The sequence below is a fragment of the Gopherus evgoodei genome, chromosome 8 (assembly GCF_007399415.2).
Source record: "Gopherus evgoodei ecotype Sinaloan lineage chromosome 8, rGopEvg1_v1.p, whole genome shotgun sequence".
NCBI classification, from domain to species: domain Eukaryota; kingdom Metazoa; phylum Chordata; order Testudines; family Testudinidae; genus Gopherus; species Gopherus evgoodei.
The window spans coordinates 112,142,027-112,166,766 of NC_044329.1; the positions used below are offsets into that span (position 1 = coordinate 112,142,027).

The 24,740-nt window shown below is 46.5% G+C and overlaps 1 protein-coding gene across 12 annotated transcripts in view; it reads right to left on the reverse strand.

Annotated features, from left to right (window-relative positions):
* Positions 1–24,740, reverse strand: part of ST3GAL3 (ST3 beta-galactoside alpha-2,3-sialyltransferase 3) — a 444,286-nt gene that overhangs the window by 238,393 nt on the left and 181,153 nt on the right. For 10 of the 12 annotated variants that reach the window (XM_030572865.1, XM_030572862.1, XM_030572861.1 and 7 more), the window contains one exon: positions 3,181–3,273. The exons of the other annotated variants lie outside the window; for them this stretch is intronic. In XM_030572865.1, the coding sequence (XP_030428725.1) occupies positions 3,181–3,273 (93 nt within the window). The remainder of the gene's footprint in view (positions 1–3,180; positions 3,274–24,740) is intronic. 12 annotated transcript variants of the gene reach the window in all.

Below are 24,740 nucleotides of genomic sequence, written 5' to 3' on the forward strand. Positions count from 1 at the left end.
AATACTGTTTCTCTACCCTCTTGGGACTAAGGGCACATGTGGCTGTTGTATGCCAGACTGCTCTAGCAAATTCTGGCATAGCTCCATTAACTGTAACTGGTGGTTTGCAGGATATCCAAGAGTTTGTGTTTTGGGTCTTGGACCTCCACTAGGGAGATCTGGAGTTTCTCCGTTACCCTTCACAATGAATCCTGAAATTGTTTACGGTCATCCAGAGGGGACAGAAATGCTGGGGTTACTGCTTCATCAGGAGAAGACGACAACAATCTTGTAAACTGGTTTGTATTCCTCCTCCACCATGAGGTCAGGAGGAGGCTGATTGTTCCCTTAGAGGGCAATGGTGGAGTGATTCCCTTGCAGACCACATGGGGGCTCTGTTTATCTTCCATACAGGTCCCATGCCTTGGGGATACCCAGAACCCCTGGTTCAGGAGGGGGTTCTGGGTATCCCCAAGGCATGGGGTACCAAAGGTCCCAAGGTAAATGTCGAGGCGGAGGTTGGTACCAGGAGGCTCTGGATCTCCTGTCTGGATAACATTTCTCAGAGGAGGAGACAGTGATTCCTCTGGAGCTTCAGACTCTCCCAAGAAAGAGAAGAAAAGGTCTCGTCCAACAGCAGCTCCAACAGAGGAAAGTTGCAGTTGAAAGACGGAAGAGGGGATAGGCTTCTGTCAAAGGTAACATCCCTTGGTAGAGTCAATCTCCCTAGCGCAAGAAGGTCCTGATGATAGGGGAAACGGGACCTCGGGGAGAGCAAAGATGTCCTACAGTGTAGTATAAGTCTTGCCTCCCTGCAGTGCAAGCAGTCTGATACGTTCATGCTGATGGGGTCGGAGGAAGAAGACTCCATGGGGCCGGAGTGAAAGACAGAAAGAGGAGCATTGGTGGTAGAAGCTCTGATTGTGCCAGAACCAACAGATTCCAACTTTTTGACTTAGAGAGTACTGGTGGAGTGAATGTCACTGGTACAGGATCCAGTACTCTGGTTTACAGGCTTTTGAGACATGGCTCTGGGACTCAGGACATAATAAGTCTTCTGGAGTTGAAAGAGCGGATTTGCTCAATTCAGGAAGAGCTGTGTCAGACATCTTGGAAGCAGACTTAGAAGAAGACCTGCTCTTATGCTTATGCAAGCATTCTCTGCCTGCCCAATGAAAACCTGATGGGGTGGTCTGTGCGTATGGATTTTCGAGCAACAGAGTCAGACCTCACAGCAGGAGGCATGCGGTGTAACCAGCCAATGTACCAGGGGTGTGGGGGAGTGTTCCACAGCCTGGGTCCAACTGCAGCCTCATGGCCTTCTTCAGGAGGGGTTTTCTAAGCCAGAGTCCCCTCACCTCATGGGTATGGCTAGGGAAGAAGTGGCAGGTATTACACTTAGCCATGATGTGGGCCTCCCCAAGACAGTACAAACAATGCGGATACTTGTAGCTGACTGAGAAAGAATGGGGACATAACACACAGTTTTGAAGCGCAGAGCTCTGACCATAATCCAATACCCATAATGATGCACGGGGGAGAGGGGGGAAATGACCCCAAGGCAGGGATTCTATTTAATTAGAAACTCTGCTAAAAGCTGTAAAACGAACTATAAAGAACCACATAAAAAGGCACTAAGGCAACCTTTGAAATATTTACAGAGCAAAGAAATAGAAGGAAAGCTCTGGACTCTGGAGGTTCAGAGCCAAGCTACGAGAGGGCAAGAAGGAACTGGAGAGATGGTTGGCCACTCCATCCTTTATTCCTTTGGTTGGTAGCACAAGGAAAGTAAAGGGTGCACATGTGGCCCAACAGACACTGCTTGCAAGAATTCTCTGACTCCAGGTGTATACACACACCCACAATGGAATATACATAGTGACCAGCACTCGAAGAAGAATCTCAGCTTTCATTTAAAAAAAAATTCCAGACATCATGGTTTCTGGGAAAAGTGTGAAAACGTGACCTAAAAGTATAAGAAAGACTCAAAAAACAAAAGACAAATCAAAAGAACCCCAACATCATCTTTCATTCATTATTTTTAAGCCAATTTCATGAATCTGGGGACCTGATTCATGATTTTTGAACACTTGGGGTTGACAATATCACAGCAGACTTGTTCAGAGGAGAAGATGAGAGACTAGTGTGATATTTCATTGGAAAAAGTGAATGAGATACAGCAAGACCAGACTCTTCATAGTATGCCTAGGGCTCTCTAAAGACTATTTAGAAAACTCTGCTGCCCAGTTCCCAAGCATTTGTGGGCCAGTTTGCCCTTGTGCGCCGGTGGAGGAGATTATAACCCTTCTATCTCAGATAGCTAAATTTACCTCTAACTCAGCAGGTGCAACTCAGTGGAGCTGCTCTTGTAGTTTCAAGGAGTTGCACCTGCTTACACCAGCAATGAATCTGGCACTGAGCCTACACCCTCTGTTGATCTACTACTTGCATCATTGAAGATACTGTACTGTATATTCATGGGGTGAAATCCTGGTCCCATTGAAGTCAATGGCAAACCCCCCACTGATTTTCATAAAGCCAGGATTTCACAAGGGGCATCCACTGGAACTAGAATAGCAAAATAATGCAGCAATCATCTACAAGATAAGCTACCTATAAGGTTCCCCTGAAACCTCTTCCACTTGGTTCCCCACAAACTCAGTTCAATTCCAGTCTTCTCATTCAGCCTCCTTTACTAGCATACAATCAAACTACACTTGAGTTGATAAGGCTAAAGCATAGCGGGTGGGTACAGAGTATACCACACATCCAAGCTACATAGCAAGCCTCTTCCTTTAGATACATTTATATATTACATTGTATTTACTATACATTGCATCACATGTTCTGAGATTGGCTTGGTCGCTTTGTAGGAACTAATCCATATACAACACACATTGTCCATGCATGACTTACTCTTTACTTCATCTTACATTCCAGGTTTATTTGATTCATTATCATCTTGTCAAATGTAAATGGTTCCCTGGGTATCCCCCTTTATCTTAGCTCGTAAAGATATTCTGTTCCCAGCTTGCTGATCATTTCTGGAGAGATAGGATTAAGGAGGTAAATGAGAGGCCTCACTCACAGCCAATTACTCATGTTAAGCCAGGCCTACAAAGAATCCTGCATGCAGAGGGGGAAGACAGTTTGGGAAGAGCAGGGCTGTAAATTACAAACACTGGGGAACTGATCACTTACTTTGGGAAGATGGAAGTCATGAGCGCTGATGCATACCCAGGTTTGCAAACTCCCTCAGAGAAATTTGCATACTTTGATGCTAGTTCTGGAGGCCTGTGGAAAAAAGGATGAGAGTCAAGACTTTCCAGGGTATGTAAATGCTGAGTGTGTCACCCTGATCCTTTTATTATTTAAATCTTTTCCTTAATATTCTTCATAGCTGTTTTGGAGATGCACTGTTAACAGAAACAAAAGGTTTTCTCTTTGTTTTTTACACTAATATGGGAGAATATCAAACCAATGTGGGGTCAGAAATATCTGAAACACCACTAAATCACTACTTCTATTGAATGACTTCACACGCTTAGGAAGGTGAAGCTCCAGGAAGGAATTAAAGCTAGCCAGATACTATTTTAGATGTCTGCCTCTCCAAAAGGAAGAGAAGATTAAAAGGTAACAGAGAACCACTTGTTCAGGCTATTTTTCTACTACATGCTAGACGTAAGATGTCAGTGCAAGTATTACTTACAGGACAAGTTTCAAACATTTTAATCAAATTACAAAGCAGATTTCTACTAGCCTACAGTCATCAGCCACTGTTTAGACTTCCAAGGGGATGGATCCTTTGGGCAGCCAAATAGACAGAGCTGCCCTTTTTCTATTGGGAAGTGGCCTAATAGCACAGCCGGTCATATAATTCAAGGGTCGAGCAGTGACTCCACATACAGAAGCCTAAAGAAAAGAGCAGTGACTGACACACAGTCTAAGTGGTTAAAGCTTAGCGCTCGGAGAGGAGATTTAAGTCTAGTACACAACTTTACCACAGACTTACTGTGTGACCTTCAGCAAATCTCTCTGTGCCTCTGCTCCCATCCGCAAAATGGAGATAATCATACTCATCCATATTACAGATATATTGCAAGGCATAAATCATTAATGCTTTTATGATATCTGTAGGTACCTAGATGCAAGCCACTACACAAAAATTAATCCAAACAAAAAACTGATGAGAAATGGTCCTACAGCAACAGAGATATATATTGCACCATTGATAGCAACTATTCAACAATGACATTTTAGAAGTTTCTAAAATAGCGGTGAGAGAAGGCGAGTAGCGTTGATCCATGCAGACAGTCCTCTCAAAGAATCTCAGTTACCACCAGAACTGTTCTTCTCCAAGCACTGTCTACATGGATCCTGCCTCTAGTTATTTTGTCCTCCCACACCTGTTGGCACAGGGATCTGTTGTATTCATTTGGAATATGCAGATCCAAAGAGTTAAAGGTGTTAACATGACCAGTCACTATCAACACTGAACAGTTTTAAAAAAGGATAAGGGACCACAGACTTCTTAGTACTACAGCAAATACGCCACTAAAAATCCTTTTAACCTTTTATTAATGACCAGGGGTGGGGGAGAAAACACAGTTAAAGCACTTGAAATGTAAAGTATTATAATGTTTTCATTTTAACAACATTCCTTGTTCTCTTTCCTTTCCAAGAGAGTCTGTCAAACATGGAGGGCTTTCCTTCTAAAGTCTCGTAAGACAGCAATCTAACTATCCTTTTTGGGGAAAAGAGAAGATATTAACAACAACAGCTCCAGCCTGTTTTAATTAAAGTCTGATCCTGTTTCCTAGAAGACAAAACAAGACAAACACACACAAAGAAGGAGAGAAAAGACCAGCAGAGATACAAAATGAAGCGTCTGTCTCTGATATTGACTAGCTTGCAGCCTCACTGCTGGAGAAACACAGGCCCAGCCCACAGTCTTACCAGCCACTCTGAGACCTGGCAAACTGGTATCAGCATCAGGCTGTTTAGGATATTGCATTCAGCTGCCTCTTTCTGATCACGGGCTCACAGCAGTGTGGCAAAATATACAGTCTAGGCTGACTAAGCCAGACACTTAGACAGACGGAAAAATGAGGCTAGGAAAGAGAAGAACTAAGGTGGGGAAGGAAAAGAAGACCAACATGGCACAGTGTGGGGCAGAGGAGGTATGTGTATATGTGAGCGAGTGATGAGAAGTGAGTCTCACATCACAGGTGGCATGCAAGATTTAGATGGTGCTGGTGGCGATGTCATCTGGGCACCCTCTCTCTGACCGAGTCTGATCAGGGCATCTTTCAGGATTAGCATGAAGAAGGTCCCAGGTCCAAGGAGACAGTAGGGTGGCCACCATGACGATAAAGTTAGCTCCAGCAATTATTGGCAGACAGATGCTGCTTCTGCTAATTTTTCCCAAAAGTCTTCTCTTTTTAAGAACCCCAGAAAGGGGTGTTGGGCATAATACTCCATCCTGTTATTATTTTGACCTCCAATAGACAAATTTTAAACACACCAATTTTGGTTCATTGATTTCCATTCCTCTACTCCTCTTGTTTACCAGTCATCTTAACACAGTCCTTGAGTGGAATCAGTACAGCCCTTTCTGTTTGGACTAATTCAGTCTCCCTCTTTTTTATGTCTTTTCTCATCAACATTTGTTGTGATCACTTACTGTGGAACTTTATGAACTTTCTCTGACTTTTTACAGTTGAACAATTAGTGGAAATTTGTAAGCCCATCTATCACAACATAATCTCTCATGGCAAGGGAACATCCATATATGCTACAGAGAAATCTGCATTTTAAGGAACAACTTCCTTCTGTTGATTTAATAAGAAGAGCTGTTTACATCTAAGCAATGTAGCTTATACACATTTGGGAATAGATGGGAGTTGGAGAAAAGGAAAAGTTATTCCTACTTGGGAATTTCCTTTCTTAGAACCTTCATAGGCTGGTGGTTAAGGCACAGGTTGAAGACACTGGAGATATGGGGCCAATTTTCAGATCTGCCAGATCTTAATTCAAATTACTTAATCCATCTGTTCCTCATCTAGAAAATGAAAGTAATAATACTTCCTTTCGCCATCTTGTCTATTTCTGTTGTAAACTCTTCAGTGTAGGGACTATCCTTACTATGTCTGTATGCTGGGCCTAGCACAACAGGGTCCCTCTCCTGCTTGGTGCTACTATCATTCAAAGGAAAACAGTAAAGGTGAGATTTTAAAATGTGCCTAAGAAGTTAGCAGCATAAGTCCCACTGTGACTTTCAGTGGGGTTTGTGTTCTTCACTTCCTTTGATTTTGAAAAATCCCACCCTAAATAAATAATTGGCTCACCAAGACTGCCTGGCTCCTGTCAAACAGAGATGAGTACTACTAATCAATAATGATGATTGTGTAGACTTGGACAGTGCCGTCCAATCAAGGAACTCAAAGTAGTTTACAAACATCAAATAACTCAGGCATCCCTGTGAGAGGGGTAAATATTTTACATATACAGAAAGAGGCTCTTTTTAACTCAAAAGACCCCAGAACCACTAAAATGCAGCCAGAAGTTGGAGCATGATATGGCAGTCAGCCAGACCACAGCACACTGTAAAGTGTGTAAGGATGTGTGTATGTATAGGAAAGAGGGTAAAATTGTAGATGAACTAGGCAAACTAACTCTGAAGTGACACTGGATCTTTACTGTCTGAACAGTGAAGTACTTACAGGACAGAAGGCCCTTCAATTTGTTAAAGTTTTCTCCAACAGACCCTGGCATCAAACTGCATAATATAGAATTCACTTAGGTCAGCAGAAAAAGCTGAGTCATCCCTGCCAGGATTTGAATCTGGCATTCCAGGGAGTCTAGGTATTCCAAATCTATGGCTGAGACTGCTAATCTGCTGTTTCCGGTTTACTGTAATACTATGTTAATCTGCTATTCACACCATGATCTGGCGGTAGTGGTAGAGACTTTCATTCAGTTCAATGACAGCAAGTGGTTCTCCACTGGCCAGGGTGTGAGACAAGGGTGTGTTTTGTCTCCAAGCCTCTTGAACATATGTGCAGAATTTATGGATGTGAATGATGGGAAGTTAATGCTTCTGACAAGAAGAAAACTGAAGCTTTTGAAATGTGGTGCTAGCAAAGATCCTAAAGTATCTCCTGGATGAAAAAAAGAAAAATGTCTACATTATAAATATTATTGGAGAGAAAACTGATGCCAGAAATCAACAGATGGAAACTTATGTACTTTGGTCACACTAGGAGTAGAGACGGAAATAACCTGAAGAAAGTTACTATGGAAGGAATGGTGGAGGGCCATGACAGTAGGGGTCAACCAGTGAATAGATGGATGGAAAGTTAGTAATGGATTGAAAAGACTTCCCACAATTCTGTCATGTAATAGTAGTAGGCATCCTTCAGTCTCAAGAGACCACGGGTATGCACCCTTGAGAGGTAAAGAATTTACTCAGTTGGCTTTCTGGCAGCCGCGAACATGGCTGAAGAGACCCACTTGAGAGGAACAATCTCTGCTGTATCTGTCACATTTAAAGGTGACGTTTTGACCTTTGGGCTTTGCCTTCTGCAAGCTCTTTTCTCCTCTGCTAAACTGGATGGCTTCCTCTCGGAACTCCAGACACCTTTGTTAAGCTCGTTTCCAAAGGCTGCGGTCTTGAGTGTGATATTCCCATTTGTCCACATCCATGTCCATTTCTTTGAGGTCTCACTTGCACACATCCTTAAAACACAATTTTGGGCATCCTTTGAGTTTTTTATTAGATGACAGTTTGCCGTAGAGGATGTCCTTTGGTATGTACCCATCATTCATTCAGCACACATGCCCAAGCCACCAGAGGTGTCTCTCTTTGAGGAGTGTTTGTATGCCGGCCCTGTTGAGCACCTCAGTGTTGGTGACTCTGTCCCTACAGGAGATTTCAAAGATTCAACAAAGGCAATGCATATGAAAGCTGTTGAGCCTCTTTTCCTGATGAGAGTATAAGGTACCTGTCTCACTCCCATACAAAAGTGTGCTGATAACACACGCTTCATACATGCAGATCTTTGTGTGGTCTGTCAGTTTGTTGTTTGCCATACCCTCGTTAGTCTAGACATTGTTGAGGTGGCTTTTCCAATGCGGATGTTGAGTTCGGTTTCAAGTGAAAGATCGACTGCAACAGTGGACCCCTGGTATGTTAACTCATTCACTATTTCACATTCACAGTTGTTGCTCTTGATAGAGGGTGCTTCCTTAACTCCTTGGCAAATTATCTTTGTCTTTTTTAGGCTTATAGTAAGCCCGAAGTATTGGCAGGCTTTGGAAAACTATCCATTAGGCTTTGAAGATGAGCTTCTGTGTGGGGTGCCACTGCTGTGTCATCAGCAAAGAGAAGGTGTTGGATAAGGGCCTCCCGAGTCTTGAGTCTTGCAAGATTGAATAGCTTTCCATCAGATCTTGCGTGCAAGTAGAGTCCCTCAGTTCAGTAACCAAAAGCTTGTTTCAGTAGCAGGGAGGAGAAGATCCCAGAAAGAGTTGGGGCAAGTACCCGGCCTTGATTAACTCCGCTACGAATCTGGAAAGCCTCAGACACTGAGCCGTCATATTGGACTGTGCCATACATCTTTTCATGGAAGGATCAAATCATGCTAAAGAGCTTGGGGGGACATCCAATCTTTTCTAGAAGCGTGAATAGTCCACTTCTACTGACAAAGTCAATGAAGACTATGTAGAGGGGCTTCTTTTGTTCTCTGCATTTCTCTTGTAGTTATCTCAGTGAGAAGATCATGTCGATAGTAGACCTTTCTGCTCTGAAAGCCGCACTGTGATTCAGGATAGATTCGGTCTGCAAGGGTCTGAAGTCTGTTGAGGGCAACTTGGGCAAAGGCTTTTCCCAGAATGCTAAGAAGGGAAACGTCATGATAGTTGTTACAGTTGCTCCTGTCACCCTTGTTTTTATAGAGAGAGTGATGATGTTGGCATCTCTCATTTCTTGTGGTACTTCGTCTTCTTTCCAGCACAGGCAGAGCAATCATGAAGATGCTGCAGTAGAATAGATTTTCCACATTTATGACTTCGGACGGTATGCAGTATTTTCCAGGGGCTTTTCCACTGGGGAGGCCATCTATGGCAAAGCTATGCTCCTCAACAGTTGGTTCATTGTCGAGTTGGTTCATAAAAGATAGGCTTTTGATGGCACTGATGGCTGCATCCATAACAATATTTTCACAAGAGTAAAGCTCAGAGTAGTGTTCTACCCAGCGAGCCTTCTGCTTGGTGCAGTCGTTGATTATGTCCCCGGTTGTTGATTTCAATGGAGCTGTCTTTTTTTAAGTTGGACCCAAGGCTTTCTTGATCTCGTCATACATGTTTCTGATGTTGCCTCCATCAGCTGCTATGTGGATGCTTACACATAAGTGCAGCCAATAGTAATTGACGCAGCATCAAGCAGTTTGCTGCACCTTGGTTCTTGCCACTCTCGGTGCTTGTAAGGCTTTTTCATTTGGGACTTTCTTGTAGTTGGTTTGAGCTATGCATTTGGCCTCTGACTGGTGTCAACACACCGGAATATGCCGTTAAACCAGTCATTGGTCTTGTTTCCTTCTTCCCAAAGGCTGACAGAGCTGCATCCCAGATTGTGTTCTTCAGTTGCTCCCACTTCAGCTGGGTGCTTGTGGCACAATCACTGGTGTCAAGGGCTTGTTGTAGTAAGTTCTTGTACTCCTGTGACTTTTCTTGGTCCGCAATGGCACTGATGTTAATATGAGAAATCTTTTTACTTTAGATCTGTGTATTTTCTTTGGTTTAAGTCTGACTTTGCTGCGTACCAAAGAGTGGCCTGTGGCACAATCAGCACTTTGATAATTGCAGGTAATGAGGAGGATGTTAAGGTTGGTACGCCTTTTGATGATAAGATCCAGTTGGTGCCAGAGGACAGATCTAGGATGGTTCCAAGACACTTTGTGTTGTGGCTTTGTCTGGAAGAATGAGTTTGTTACACAGAGAGGAACAAAATTCTAGCAGTCTCTGACCGTTTCCATTCATCTTATCAGTTCCGTGTTGACCAAGACAGCTGGCCCATGCTTCATGATCAACTCCCACACTTGCATTAAAGTCCCCTAGCACAAAAACATATTTGTGTTTTGGAATCTTGCTGATGGTGGTGTTCAACTAGTCGCAGAACTGGTCCTTGATGTCAGAAGATGAAGAGTGTGTTGGGGCATAAACACTCACAAGGTTGACTGGGCCCTCAGATGTGAACAAGCATAGCGCCAAAATTCTTTCTGATCCATCTGTATGTGGCTCAACCATCCCCAGAAGTGAGCTCTTGATGGCAAATACCACTCTGCGCTCTCACGTTTCTTCTGCACTTTTCCCCTGCCAGAAAAACGTGTAGTCTTTTTCTCTGAGAAATCTGCTTGATGCTAGCCGTGTTTCTTGGAGGGACGCGATATCCATATTGAGTTGTTTCAGCTCATCACTAATCACGACAGTTTCACATGCATCGTTGATCTGTTCAAGGTATTCAGATAATACAGCTGTCATGGTACGAATGTTCCAGCTCTCTATCTTTAAGGATGTTTTCTTTCTTTTATTGATTTGCCAGGTGCATTGGTTACAGTCCACTTGTCAAGTTATAAAACTCTAAGCTCCAAGCACCCATTGCAAGAGATAGACTGAGGCGGCTATTGTCTGGAGGCTATCTAGTTTTATGGTGAGCAGTGGTTTCCAGTGAGATACGATGATCTCTCCCACGATCGGAGACAGCCCCGGCGCTCAACTCTACGACAACTGTGTAAGAGCTTAGAATTCTGTCATGATATCGGTGATATTCAGGCATGAATAAATGAATTGACCTTTTTTATGCTACCTTCAAATATACTGTAATTATATGACTTGCCCACTGAATTATATGACTTCAAACACTGAATCAATGAGAAGCAGGAATTTATCCTAGAGTCTTGATTAAAATCCCTGCACTAACTACTGAATAACAGTGTCTCCTGAACTAGTACTACCTACTTCTTCCTTGTCTCACACATAGGCACTATAATACCTGCCTCTGGACCACTACCAAATGCTGTCAGCAAAGTTGACATGAAATTGAAAGCAGCTGGAATATATCTGTAGCCACCATGGCAGAGAGCCATTACTGGCATACAGTTTGAGTAGCTAACGACTGACATAACTATTTAAACCACAGTGATCAACTTGAAAATGATCCCAAAATTCACACAAAAATCCCCTTCCCACAAAACATGCAGATTTTCCCCCATGCTGCTTCCATATTGTTGCCTTCATTATCAAATTAAAATGCCAACATCCACACAATCCCTGTAAAAGAATTAATAGGCTGAAGTGTTCAGTGCATTTGACTCATGTACGGTGGCCAGTGGGTGCAGTGTAGCGGATGTTTGAGCTGTCAATTAGGAAAACCACAAAAATATCCAGAACTGCTGATGCCTGAGGGGCAAAGCAGTTAACATTTCTCAGCAGTCATTAAACTCATGTTCCACAGTGCCAGAGGCAGAACAGCACGCATAAGCCAACCGCAGCTGCTATCGCAAATCATTTAGCACTTGTTTATCTCCCCGACTCTACTCACATTGGGTTAGCCTTTTACAGAGCCCTTGAAATATGAATTTTACATTTTAATCCCATTGAGGATATTTTTATTAGACCACATTAACATCAGTCACCACAGTTTTCAAATTTTAAGAAACTGTTACAAAGATGCTCATTGATAATTATTTCTAATGCTGTTTAACACAAAACATGGGCCATGTCAAAGAAACATCCTGGAGTAAGATTGTATGACTGCTGTCTCTCAATCCCCTCAAGACCTCCACAAAAGTGAGATATGTATCCCATGAGGTTATCGAAGTGAATACAATTTAACTATATAAACGTGTTTTATGATTTTTCAACAAGATCCAAAATCCTGCCACAGAATTAAAGCCTTTGCTTAAATCAGACTACAATCATTCCTCTATAAGAAGAAGCTGTACAAGAGGGCAGGGAGTACACACGTAATTCATCAATTGAATTCACACACAGTTATCTGGTTTAAATCTGGGTGATATCACTAATCAGACATCTATATAACAAAAGCGTGCACTGATTACTAGGTGAGTAAGAGCATTAAAATGAACAAACAGCTACCTCCTCTGGGATGACCTTACACTTAGATGTTGCTTCTTTGGGGATCAAACATGGATTTCCTTTCTTCTGTCATCATTTTCCTTTGCTATGAAACAAGATATGGCCTCATTCACAAAGCACTTTATAAGATGGTCTTTATGAGGCAGCAGAAAACATGGTGCATGGTATTATCTGAGCTTACTATTTTTTGCTGCTTGCTTTAAAATCTTGTCTATTATCTACACTGGGCACCTTAGGAGATACTTATGTTCACCACCTGTCAACAATGCAGCCTTTGTTTAGAAAATTGGATTAAAAATGCTGAAGATAACCATACCCAAATTCATATATTGCAAGACCAAAGGGACCATTGTGATCATCTAGTCTGACCTCCTGTGTAACACAGGCCAGAGAACTGACCTATAAGAATTCCAAGAACAGAGCATTCAGAAAAACATCCAATCTTGATTTTAAAATGGTCACGGATGGAGAATCCACCATGACCCTTGGTGAACTGGCTCCAATAGTTAATTACTCTCAGGGTACGTCTACACTACGGGATTATTCTGATTTTACATAAACCGGTTTTATAAAACAGATTGTATAAAGTCGAGTGCACGCGGCCACACTAAGCACATTAATTTGGAGGTATGCGTCCATGGTCCGGGCTAGCATCGATTTCTGGAGCGTTGCACTGTGGGTTGCTATTCCGCTGCTATCCCATAGTTCCCACAGTCTCCCCCGCCCCTTAGAATTCTGGGTTGAGAACCCAGTGGCTGATGGGGCAAAAATCATTGTCGCGGGTAGTTCTGGGTAAATGTCGTCAGTCATTCCTTCCTCCAGGAAAGCAACGGCAGACAATAATTTCGCGCCCTTTTTCCCTGGATTGCCCTGGCAGACGCCATAGCACGGCAACCATGGAGCCCGTTCAGCTTTTTTTTTTTTTTTTTTTTTACAGTCACCGTATGTGTACTGGATGCCGCGGAGAGGCGATACTCAGCACTACACAGCAGCATTCATTTGCTTTTGCATGATAGCAGAGACGGTTACCAGTGGTTCTGTACCGTCTGCTATCGGTGTAAATTGGCAATGACATGACAGTTATCTGTCTTCCTATACTGTCCGCTACTATCATGGGTGCCCCGGCTGAGATCGGCCGGGGGCCCAAAAGCAAAACTGGGAATGACTCCACGAGTCAATCCCTCCTTTATGGTTCCTAAAAATAGTGTCAGTCCTGCCTAGAATTTGGGGCAAGTGTACTAGAGAACCAGTGTATCGGAGAGCACAGCTGCTCCGTGTCAGATCCCGCAGAAATGATGAGCTACATGCCATTCACGGGGGGGTGCCCTGCAACAACCCCACCCGTTGCTTCCCTCCTCCCCCAACCTTCCTGGGCTACCGTGGCAGTGTCCCCCCCCATTTGTGTCATGAAGTTATAAAGAATGCAGGAATAAGAAACAGTGACTTGTTAGTGAGATGTTAATGAGGAGGCGGCAGCCTCCCGGTGCTATGACAGTCCAGGCAGGACATTAAGCGGTGCGGAGGAAAGGAGCCCAGCATCCTGCTGCTATGATAGTCCAGGCAGTACAGAATCTTTTCTTTACACATGAAAGGGAGGGGGCTGACTGAAGGACAGTTGCTATGATGAGGACGGTTACCAGCCGTTCTGTCCCATCTACTAGGAATGACCAAGAATCATTCCTACTTTTAACCAGGCGCCCCCGGCCGACCTCACCTGAGGCAAGCCAGGAGCACTCACATGCTGATGGTGACGACGGATATCAGTCATTGTACCGCCTGCCACCAGGGAGGGGAGAGGAGCGAATACTGCTCTTCACTGCTGCAGCATCATGTCTACCAGCAGCATTCAGTAGACATAGGGTGACATTGAAAGAAGTCAAGAAACGATTTCTTTCCTTTTTTTTTCACGTGGAGCAGGAGAAGTAAATTGACGAGCTATTCCCTGAACTACGCTGGACAATGTGTTTGAACCTACAGGCATTGGGAGCTCAGCCAAGAATGCAAATACTTTTCAGAGACTGCTGGGGACTGTGGGATAATTGGAGTCCTCAGTACCCCCTCCCTCTCTCCCTCCATGAGCATCCATTTGAGTCTCTGGCTTCCCGTTACGCTTGTCACGTAGCACTGTGTAGCCTGGAGATTTTTTTTTTCCAAACGCTTTGGCATTTCGTCTTCTGTAATGGAGCTCTGATAGAACAGATTTGTTTCCTCATACAGCGATCAGATCCAGTATCTCCCGTATGGTCCATGCTGGAGCTCTTTTTGGATTTGGGACTGCATTGCCACCCGTGCTGATCAGAGCTCCACGCTGGGCAAACAGGAAATGAAAATCAAAATTTCGCAGGGCTTTTCCTGTTTACCTGGCCACTGCATCTGAGTTGCGAATGCTGTCCAGAGAGGTCTCAATGGTCCACTGTGAGATACCGCCCGGAGGCCAATACCGTCGATTTGCGGCCACACTAACCCTAATCCGATATGGTAATACCGATTTTAGCGCTACTCCTCTCGCCAGGGAGGAGTACAGAAACCGATTTAAAGAGCCTTGTAGTGTGGATGGGTACAGCATTAAATCAGTTTAATGCTGCTAAAATTGGTTTAAATGCGTAGTGTAGACCAAGCCTCACTGTCAAATATTTAGGCCTTATTTCCAGTCTGAGTTTGTCTAGCTTCAACTTCCAGCCATTAGATTGTGTTAGACCTTTCGCTGCTAGATTGCAGACCCCATTATTAAATGTGTGTTCCCCATATACATACTTATTGGGGCTGTCAAGTGATTAGAAACATTAATTGCGATTAATCACACTGTTAAACAATAATGGAATACCATTTAAATATTTTTGATGTTTTCTACGTTTTCAAATATATTGATTTCAATTGCAACACAGAATACAAAGTGTACAGTGCTCACTTTATATTTTTTAATACAAATATTTATACTGCTTTTCAATTCACCTAACACAAATACTGTAGTGCAATCTCTTTATCATGAAAGTTGAACTTACAAATGTAGTATTATGTTCAAAAAATAACTGCATTCAAAAATAAAAGCAATGTAAAACTTTACAGCCTACAAGTCTACTCAGTATTATTTCTTCTTCAGCCAAGCGCTCAGATAAACAATTTTGTTCACATTTGCAGGAGATAATGCTACCCGCTTCTTGTTCATAATGTCACCTGAAAGTGAGAACAGGCTGTCGCATGGCACTATTGCAGCTGGCGTCGCAAGATATTTATGTGCCAGATGCGCTAAAGATTCATATATCCCTTCATCCTTTAGCCACCACACGAGAGAACATGTGTCCATGCTGATGACAGGTTCTGCTCGATAATATTCCAAAGCAGTGCGGACCGACACACGCTTATTTTCATAATCTGAGTCAGATGTCATCAGCAGAAGGTTGATTTTCTTTTTTGGTGGTTCAAGTTCTGTAGTTTCTGCATCAAAGTGTTCCTCTCTAAGACTTCTGAAAGCATGCCCCACACCTCATCCTTCTCAGATTTTGGAAGGCACTTCAGATTCTTAAACCTTGGGTCGGGTGCTGTAGCTATCTTTAGAAATCTCACATTGGTACCTTCTTTGTGTTTTGTCAAATCTGCAGTGAAAGTGTTCTTAATATGAACCACATGTGTTAGGTCATCATCTGAGACTGCTATAACATGAAATATATGGCAGAATGCAGATAAAACTGAACCAGAGATATAGGATTCTCCCCCAAGGAGTTCAGTCACAAATTTAATTAACATATTGCTTTTTTAACGAGCGTCATCAGCATGGAAGCATGTGCTCTGAAACGGTAGCCAGCATGAAGGGGCATACAAATGCGTAACATATCTGGCACGTAAATACCTGGCAATGCCAGCTACAAAAGTCCCATGCGAACTCCTGTTCTCACTTTCTGGTAACATTGTAAATAAAAAGCGGGCAGCAGTATCCTCAATAAATGTAAACAAACTTGTTTGAGCAATTGGCTGAAGAAGAAATAGGACTGAGTGGACTTGTAGACTCTAAAGTTTCATATTGTTTTGTTTTTGAGTGCAGTCAACTTTTCATCACAAATACAGACCTTCTCACCATAAGTCATGCCTTTGTCATCTCTAAGTTACATGACTGCAATGCCATCTACATAGGACTGCGCTCTACATCCATTTTAACATTAGCACTATAAGAAGCAAAATAAGGGAATTGTGTTTATAGGGACACTGAAAATTGAGAAAGAAGGCAGAAATAATTGACAAGAATTCCTCTGACAAAAAAAGGGAAAGGATGAAAAGGAGAGATTATTCAGCTTGTGCAGTAACTGGAGTTCTTCAAGATGCTTGTCCCTCTACTTCAGGTGAATTTATGCCCTGCACATTTAAATCAGAATTCTTTGGTAGTGGTGCCCGATTGTCCCACACATGCACCCCACATATCCACATGCCCCATGCCAAGGCTATCAGGGCTACATGTGTCAACTGTCCTGAGTTCCTTCTTTACCACAAAGTCCCATAAGAGCAACTCTGAAGAAGAGGAGGAGGAGGAGGACAGGTAGTGTAACACCCACAGGGACACACACCTCAAAGAACTCCAGTTACTGCACAAGGGGACATGGCTCAGGAGTCACCTGAAATGGAACAGTGGAGGACTCTAGGTAAGAATCTTAGATGGACCCGTAGCAACACTTTCTCTCTGAAAAACACCATAAATGGGGGGTCGGCCATTAAAGCCCCCAATTCTCTTACCCTTAGGGGAGTACTGATTGTTACCAGAAAGGCTGTCTTCACAGATAAATCTAGTAATGAATACAGTTAGTGATTCAAACAGATGGTTCATAAGGCCATTAAGGACTAGGTTCAGGTCCCACCTAGGGGTAAGTGTCTGATTTGTGGTAAGATATTTGACAAATCTCAAAGGAATCTTGCCACAGCTGAGTGAGCGAAGAGAGAAAAATCCCCTATGGATGTGTGAAAGACCGGTATTGCTGCTAAATGTACCCTAACACAATCCACAGAAAGACCTGATGTCTTCAATTCCAACAACTAATCCAGTATCCTAGGAAGAGGAGAATGAGTTGGGAAAATCTGATGGACTGTTACACCAAAGATGGCATCGTTTCCATTTCTGGAGCTAACGTATTTCTTGTAAATGGTTTTTTACTATTTAATAAAACTTGTAGTATATTTCAGCAACAAAACCTCTCTATCCCTGAGAACCATTGCTTGGAGCCTCACATTATGTAAGCTGGGCTGAAGTGTTTGACCTGCTTCTTGAGTCACTAGGTAAGGAATGATCAGAAGCTTCCATGAAGGAAGAGAGGCAAGACTGATGAGATAGGGATGCCAGACTTGTCTTGGCCACATTGGTGCAATTAGTATGACTCTGGCCCAATCCTGTTGAGACTCTTGAAGAGAAATGATGTTGATGGATATGTGTAGAGAAGTCCTTTTGTTCAAGAGATGAGAAGTGTGACTCGTAGAGCTAGGGGATCAAGACATCCTATGGAGCAATATGTGATGCATTTTGCACTGGCTGCCCTGGCAAACAGATCAACCTATGGGAACCCCCAAGCTGGTAATATCATGTGAAGGACTCTGCAGGTTAGTTCCCATTCGTAATTTAGAGAGAAACGTCTGCTGAGGTCATCTGCCATGGTGTTTTGAATATGTGGGAGGTAGAAGCTGAGATGACTACATGTTTGGTTTTGCACTAGTTCCAGAGTTTTCTTGCTTCAGCACAGAGAGATGGGAAATGTGCTCCTCCCTGACAGTTGATATAATACATGGATGCCACATTGTCTGTCATTATCTTTATTGACTTCTGTTTGATAAGAGGTAGAAAACGTAGGCAAGCATTTTTGACTGCCCTCAATTCCAAAGGGTTTAAGTGGAGAAGCTGCTATTGTGGCGACCATTTGCTCTGTACCTTGGGAAGTGTCAGATAATGCCCCCCAAACCAAAAAGCAAAGCATCTGATGTTATCATCATGGTAGGGGGAAGCTGAACAAATGGAAAACCTGCACAGGTGTTGGTTGGGTCCTTCCATTAGCATATAACCCAGCGGGGAACAGACAGTAACCTGCCTGGATTGTGTTTGCTGGGTTTATAAACTGTTAAAAGCTGTCCCTGTAGACCTTGGATATGTAACCTGGCATGCTGCACTACAAAGACAATGTGAATGTGCGTTGATCAGTTCAAGGCAATCTCTTACTGTAACTCGAGGACTGCCCTGAATCCTTGAGACGAGGTTCACTATGCAAGAAACCTGCTGGATGGTAAGTATGTTCTCCCTGTCAGTGTATCCAGGAAAGTCCCTATGAAATCTAGATGCTGTAGTGGACTCAAAACAGACTTTTCAAGATTGATTTGAAGGTCCAGACTGAAACAGAGAACACGTGACCTACAGACTCCAACATCTCCCAACAGGTTCTACTCTTTATCAGCCAATTATCTAGGTACGGGAAAACAATTATGCCCAAATGACCTAGGTGGGCAGCAACTACTGTCAAACTCTTTGAGAACACCCTGGGTGCCGAAGATAGCCCAAAAGGCAGCACCCTGTATTGGGTGTTTCCAATTCAACAAACACTAAGACATCTCCTATGCAATGGGTGAATCGTGACATGAAAATGCGTCCGGTAGGTCAAGAATCACAAACCAATCTCCTAATTCTAATGACGGAATTATTGGTGCTAGAGTCACCATCCTGAATTTTTTCTGTTTTACGTATCTATTTAGTGACTTGAAGTGTGAGGTAAACCCACAGCCAAACGAGGGCTGCTTGCTCAGCTGCCCCTCAAACAGAACAGGAGTGAATAATCAGGCATGCTATAACAACTCATCTGCATAGACTTACCCTTCCACGGGAGCCTGCAGTGACTCAGCCTTCAGGCATGCGGCAGCAGCCTATTCCTGAGCAGAGCCTAGGTCAGATGACCTTCCAGGCTTAGATATTTTTTCTACTTAACCAGAGCTGCAAATCAGTCTGCAAAAGCACTACCTGACCAGGAATTCTCCTGGTGCCTCACAGTAGGCTCTCTCGACTCCCAGCCTGCTCTTGATCCATTTCCTGCCACAATCTTGCCCAAGCCCTGGTTCAAGTCTCCTCCAGCCTTGTCCTTACCCTACTCTGACCTTGCTCCAGCCCTTTTATCAACTCACTCCAGCCTTACCTCCAACTCCTGACCCCCTTGGACTCTCAGATTCTGACCACTCAGATTCACTTTTCAGCCTGCATGTGGTCTCTGGCCATAGTATTGATTTGGGCCTGTCTAGAGCCTCTGATCTCAGTTCTGACCCCTGCTTGTCCCCAGAACCTGGTTTTAGTACTACCCTCAGCCCAGTCCCAACCCTATGTCTAGTTTCAACCTCCATGGCAACCACAAGGCCTGACTATCGGGAGGCAACGCCTGACGTGATGGCTAAAATTGATCTCCACCCTCCATTTTTTGGGTACAAGTAAGTATTTTTAGTAGAATCTCCTTCCTCTGTGTTGTTGTGATGGAGTAGGGACTATCTATGTGGGGGATGAGAGCTGGGGATGTCTTTAGATGAGGGACAGGATTTTTAAGCCTGTAACCTAAGCCAGGTAGGGGGGAGGGCGTTAGCACCTGGGCCCAGGAAGCTGGAAAAAAGAATCAGCTGGCTGGAGGAGGAGCAGTTCAGTTTTCGGTTTTGGGCTGGATGATGGGAATTCAGGGGATCCAAGCACCCTGAACCCCGAGAAGGACTCGACTGGGGGGTCCTGGTTGGGCCTCCAGGCTCTGCTGTAACCTGCATTCCTGTTGTCCAATAAACCTTCTGTTTTACTGGCTGGCTGAGAGTCACTGTGAGTACCAGGAAGAGGGGTGCAGGACCGGACTCCCCCACACTCCGTGACAACTGGTGGCAGCAGTGGAATATACCACACCCCGTGGACGGCGCTTCCTGTAGTAAGTGACTGGGGAGCAGTAAAACGAAGGGACGATTGTAGGGCTGATTAACCCCTGGGAGTGTGTGCCCAGTGAGAATGACTTTGCAGTAACAGGGTCCCCCGGGGGATTGCAGCGAGCGGTTCCAGGGGCGCAGGAGTCTGCAGCTCGACCCTGGCAGAGAGGTGGTGACCTCAAGAAGGGCTGGTGCACTAGGGGTCTCCCTGGAAACCGTGGGGAGTAACAAACACCCCGGCCTGAGAGTGGCCAGCAGGAAGATGTATGCCAAGCGGCGCAAGTGCGACCTGGTGGAGCTGTGCAAGCAGAGGGGGCTGCGCAGGGGAGACTCACCAAAGACCAGCTGATTGCCCAGCTGGAGGAGGAAGATCGCTTGAATGAACTAATCCCTGTCTCTGAGGGAAGCAGCCTGGCGGATGCAGCGCAGGCACCAGTGTCTGTCCCCGCTGGGAGTGGTCAGCCGGCGGCTGAGGGATTCCCAAGACCTCCCACTTCCTAGGCCTAGGGGAAGGGTGGGGAGGAGCCCAGCAGCTACCGAGGGCACCATGACTCTCCCGGCCAGCAGGGGATCCTCCCGGCGAAGCTCGGCATCTGTGGAGCGCAAGTGGCTGGCATGGGAGAGAGAGCTAAAACTGAGAGAGCTGGAGGATCGTGAGAGACAGAGAGAACATGACCGGGAGGAGAAAGAGACAGAGGGAACATGAGGAGAGACAAAGACAGCGGGAACTGGAGGAGAAAGAGTGACAGCGTCATCATGAGCTGGAACTGGCAAGGCAGAGGGGCAGCGGGGCCCCAGCTGCGATGAGTGCAGGGGGGCCCAGGACTGCGCAGAGCTTTGAGAAGTGCATCCTGGCCCGGCGTAAGGAGGGGGAGGAAATGGATGACTTCCTGGATGCCTTTGAGATGGCCTGTGAGCTGCACCAGGTAGCTCCAGCAGACAGGCTCCAGGTTCTCACCCCCTTACTGGACCCCAAGGCCGTGGCATTGTACCACCAGCTGGAAGAGGAGGAGAAAGGGAACTACGAACTATTCAAGCAGGCCCTGCTGTGCGAGTTTGGGCTGACTCCTGAGATGTACCGGGAAAGGTTCCGGAGTCAGTATAAAACCCCTCAGGTCTCATATCTGCAGCTAGCTGTCTGCATGGAGGGATATGCCAGCAAGTGAGCAGATGGGGCCCAGACGAAGGGGGACCTGGTTAAACCACTGGTACTGGAGCAACTGTATGAGCGGTGCCCATCCGACCTGAGGCTGTGGTTGAGGGACCAGAAGCCGGAGAACCCGCGACATGCAAGGCGGCTGGCTGATGAGTTTGTGAAGAGCCGGTCGGGGGGTGGCAGGGAGGAGTCTCAAAGGAACAGACCCACCGCGATGCAGAGGGAGTGTTATCCTGGGACCTCCCAAAGGGGGACTAGGGAGAACCCCCTCGCAAGGGGAACGCCCAGCATCAGGGACAACCGATCGGTTCGAGGTGACCAATGGGACATGAGCTGCTATCAGTGTGGCCAGAGGGGCCACATACGGTCCCCAGTGCCCCAGACTCAAGGACAGACTGAGCAGACCAACCCCACACCGGGTTAACTTGGTAGAGACCCAGCCGGATGAGGGGCAGCGTTCGCAGGAAAGGGGGGCTGGCCGCATACCACCTGCGAAGGAGGGAGGAGGGCCCCAGGTCAGCTCCTCTGGGGGGCTGGATGCTCCAGGTTCCAAGTTTTTGGTTTACAAGGTGGGTGCCGGGCTGCCACTCCGGAAAGAGTGCCTGGTTTCCCTGGAGATAGATGGGAGGAGGGTCATTGGGTACTGGGACACGGGCGCAGAGGTGACGCTGGCCTGGCCCGAGGTGGTGGTCTCAGATCGGATAGTGCCTGACACCAACGTGACCCTGATGGGCGTGGGCGGGACCCCATTCAAGGTGCCCGTGGCGAGGGTACACCTGAAGTGGTGGGCCAAGGAGGGCCATAAGGACGTGGGGGTACACCCACATTTGCCCACGAAGGTGTTAATGGGGGGGGGGCCTTGAGGACTGGCCAAGTAATGCCCGGGGTACCCTGGTCACGACTCGTAGTCAGAGTCAGCGAAGGGCAATGCGCCCCGACAACGGGGAAGGTACTCTGCCTGAGGCACAGGACCCTAACCTGGTGGGGAGGGAACGCCCAGGTACATGGCTCAGAGAGGCTGCGGCCTCAGACCCAGACAGCGAGAGAGAGCAGGTCCCCATCCCTATCCCAGCTGCTGAGTTCCAGGCCAAGTTCCAGAAAGATCCCTTCTTGCGGAGGCCAAGGGACCTGGCTAACCTCAGTGCGGTACAGTTCATGAGGAGAGGTTGCAAGGAGAGGTTCCTGTGGGAGAAGGGGTTCCTGTACCGAGAATGGGCTCCCCTAGGGAAAGTGGAGTCCTGGGGGATCAGGAGGCAGCTGGTGGTTCCCCAGAAGTTTCACCACAAGCTGCTGTACCTGGCCCATGACATTCCTCTCCCAGGGCACCAGGGAATCCGGCGCACCAGGCAGAGGCTGCTACAGAACTTTTACTGGCCTGGGGTCTTTACCCATGTCCGACAGTACTGCCAATCCTGTGACCCCTGCCAGAGGGTGGGGAAGGCCCGGGACAAGCGGAAAGCGGCTTCGAGGCCTTTACCCATCATAGAAGAACCTTTCCAGAAAGTGGCCATGGACATAGTGGGACCTCTCAGCAGGGCGACCCGGTCGGGGAAGAAATACATCCTGGTGGTGGTGGATTTTGCCACTCGCTACCCCGACGCGGTGGCCTTGTCCTCTATCGAAGCAGACACCGTGGCAGATGCGCTGCTGACCATTTTCAGCCGGGTGGGGTTCCCCAAGGAAGTCTTAACGGACCAGGGGTCCAACCTCATGTCACCCCTGCTCCGGTGCTTGTGGGAGAAAAAGACAGTTACTCACCTTTGTAACTGTTCTTCGAGATGTGTTGCTCATATTCATTCCAGTTAGGTGTGCTCGCGCCGCGTGCACGTTCGTCGGAGATTTTTACCCTAGCAACACCTGGTGGGCCGGCAGGGCGCCCCCTGGAGTGGCGCCACTATGGTGCCGGATATATACCCCTGCCGGCACCTCTGCTCCTCAGTTCCTTCTTGCTAGCTACTCCAACAGTGGGGAAGGAGGGCAGGTGTGGAATGGATATGAGCAACACATCTCGAAGAACAACAGTTACAAAGGTGAGTAACCGTCTTTTCTTCTTCGAGTGCTTGCTCATATCCATTCCAGTTAGGTGATTCCTAAGCCTTACCTAGGCGGTGGGGTCGGAGCGAGACGTTGCGGAATGTAAGATCGCTGAGCCAAAGGCGGCATCGTCTCTAGACTGCTGGACCAGTGCATAGTGGGATGCAAAAGTATGGACGGAAGACCAGGTAGCTGCGCGACATATTTCCTGGATGGGAACGTGGGCCAGGAAAGCAGCAGACGAGGCTTGAGCCCGAGTAGAGTGGGCGGTGAGATGGCCCGTCGGAACGCGGGCCAAGTCGTAGCATGTCCGGATACAGGATGTCACCCAGGATGAGAGTCTCTGGGAAGAGACAGGCATGCCTTTCATGCGCTCCGCGACTGCTACAAATAGCTGAAGCGAGCGTCTGAAGGGTTTGGTCCTCTGAATGTAAAAGGCAAGGGCCCGGCGGACATCCAGGGTATGTAGTTGTTGTTCCTGGCACGATGTGAGCGGCTTCGGGAAGAAGACTGGTAGGAAAATGCCTTGATTAATGTGGAAGGCAGAGACCACCTTGGGAAGGAAAGCTGGGTGCGGCCGCAGCTGTACCTTGTCCTTGTGGAAGATCGTATACGGGGGGTCTACCATCAAAGCACGAAGCTCCAATACTCGTCTGGCCGAGGTGATAGCGACGATGAAGGCTGTCTTCCAGGACAGGTACAGCAGCGAGCATGTGGCTAACGGCTCGAAGGGAGGGCCCGTGAGCCTAGCTAGTACAAGGTTGAGGTCCCAGGTAGGGGAAGGGAGCTTAACTGGAGAGTAGAGTCGCTCCAAGCCCTTAAGGAACCTGGAAACTACAGGGTGAGAGAAGATCGAACTGCCGGATTCCCCAGGATGGAAAGTGGAAATTGCGGCCAGATGCACCCTTATCGAAGAGAGCGTCAGGCCCTGCTCCTTCAGGTACCATAAGTAGTCCAAGATAATGGGGACCGATACGCCTGCGGGAGTAAGGTTACGCTCGGCGCACCAATGGGAGAAGCGCTTCCACTTGGCAAGATATGTCGCCCACGTGGAAGGCTTTCTGCTTCCCAGGAGGACCTGTTGCAGCGGGGTGGAACAGCGCAATTCGGATTGGTTTAGCCAGACAGCAGCCATGCTGACAGGTGGAGGGACTGCAGGTCCGGATGGTGAACTCTGCCGAAGTCCTGCGTTATCAGGTCTGGGTAGAGTGGCAGAGGTATCGGGTTGGCCAGAGATAGGTCGAGCAGCATGGTATACCAGTGCTGCCTCGGCCACGCCGGAGCGATCAGGATTAGCCTGTCCCTGTCCCTGCGGAGCTTAAGCAGGACTCTGTGGACTAGGTGAAAGGTGGAAAGGCATAAAGTAGACGACCTTCCCAGGGAATTAGGAACGCGTCCGAGAGGGAGCCTGGGGAGCGACCCTGCAAGGAGCAGAAAGCCTGGCATTTCCTGTTCTCGCGGGATGCAAAGAGGTCTATCTGGGGAAAGCCCCACTTCCGGAATACTGAAAGGA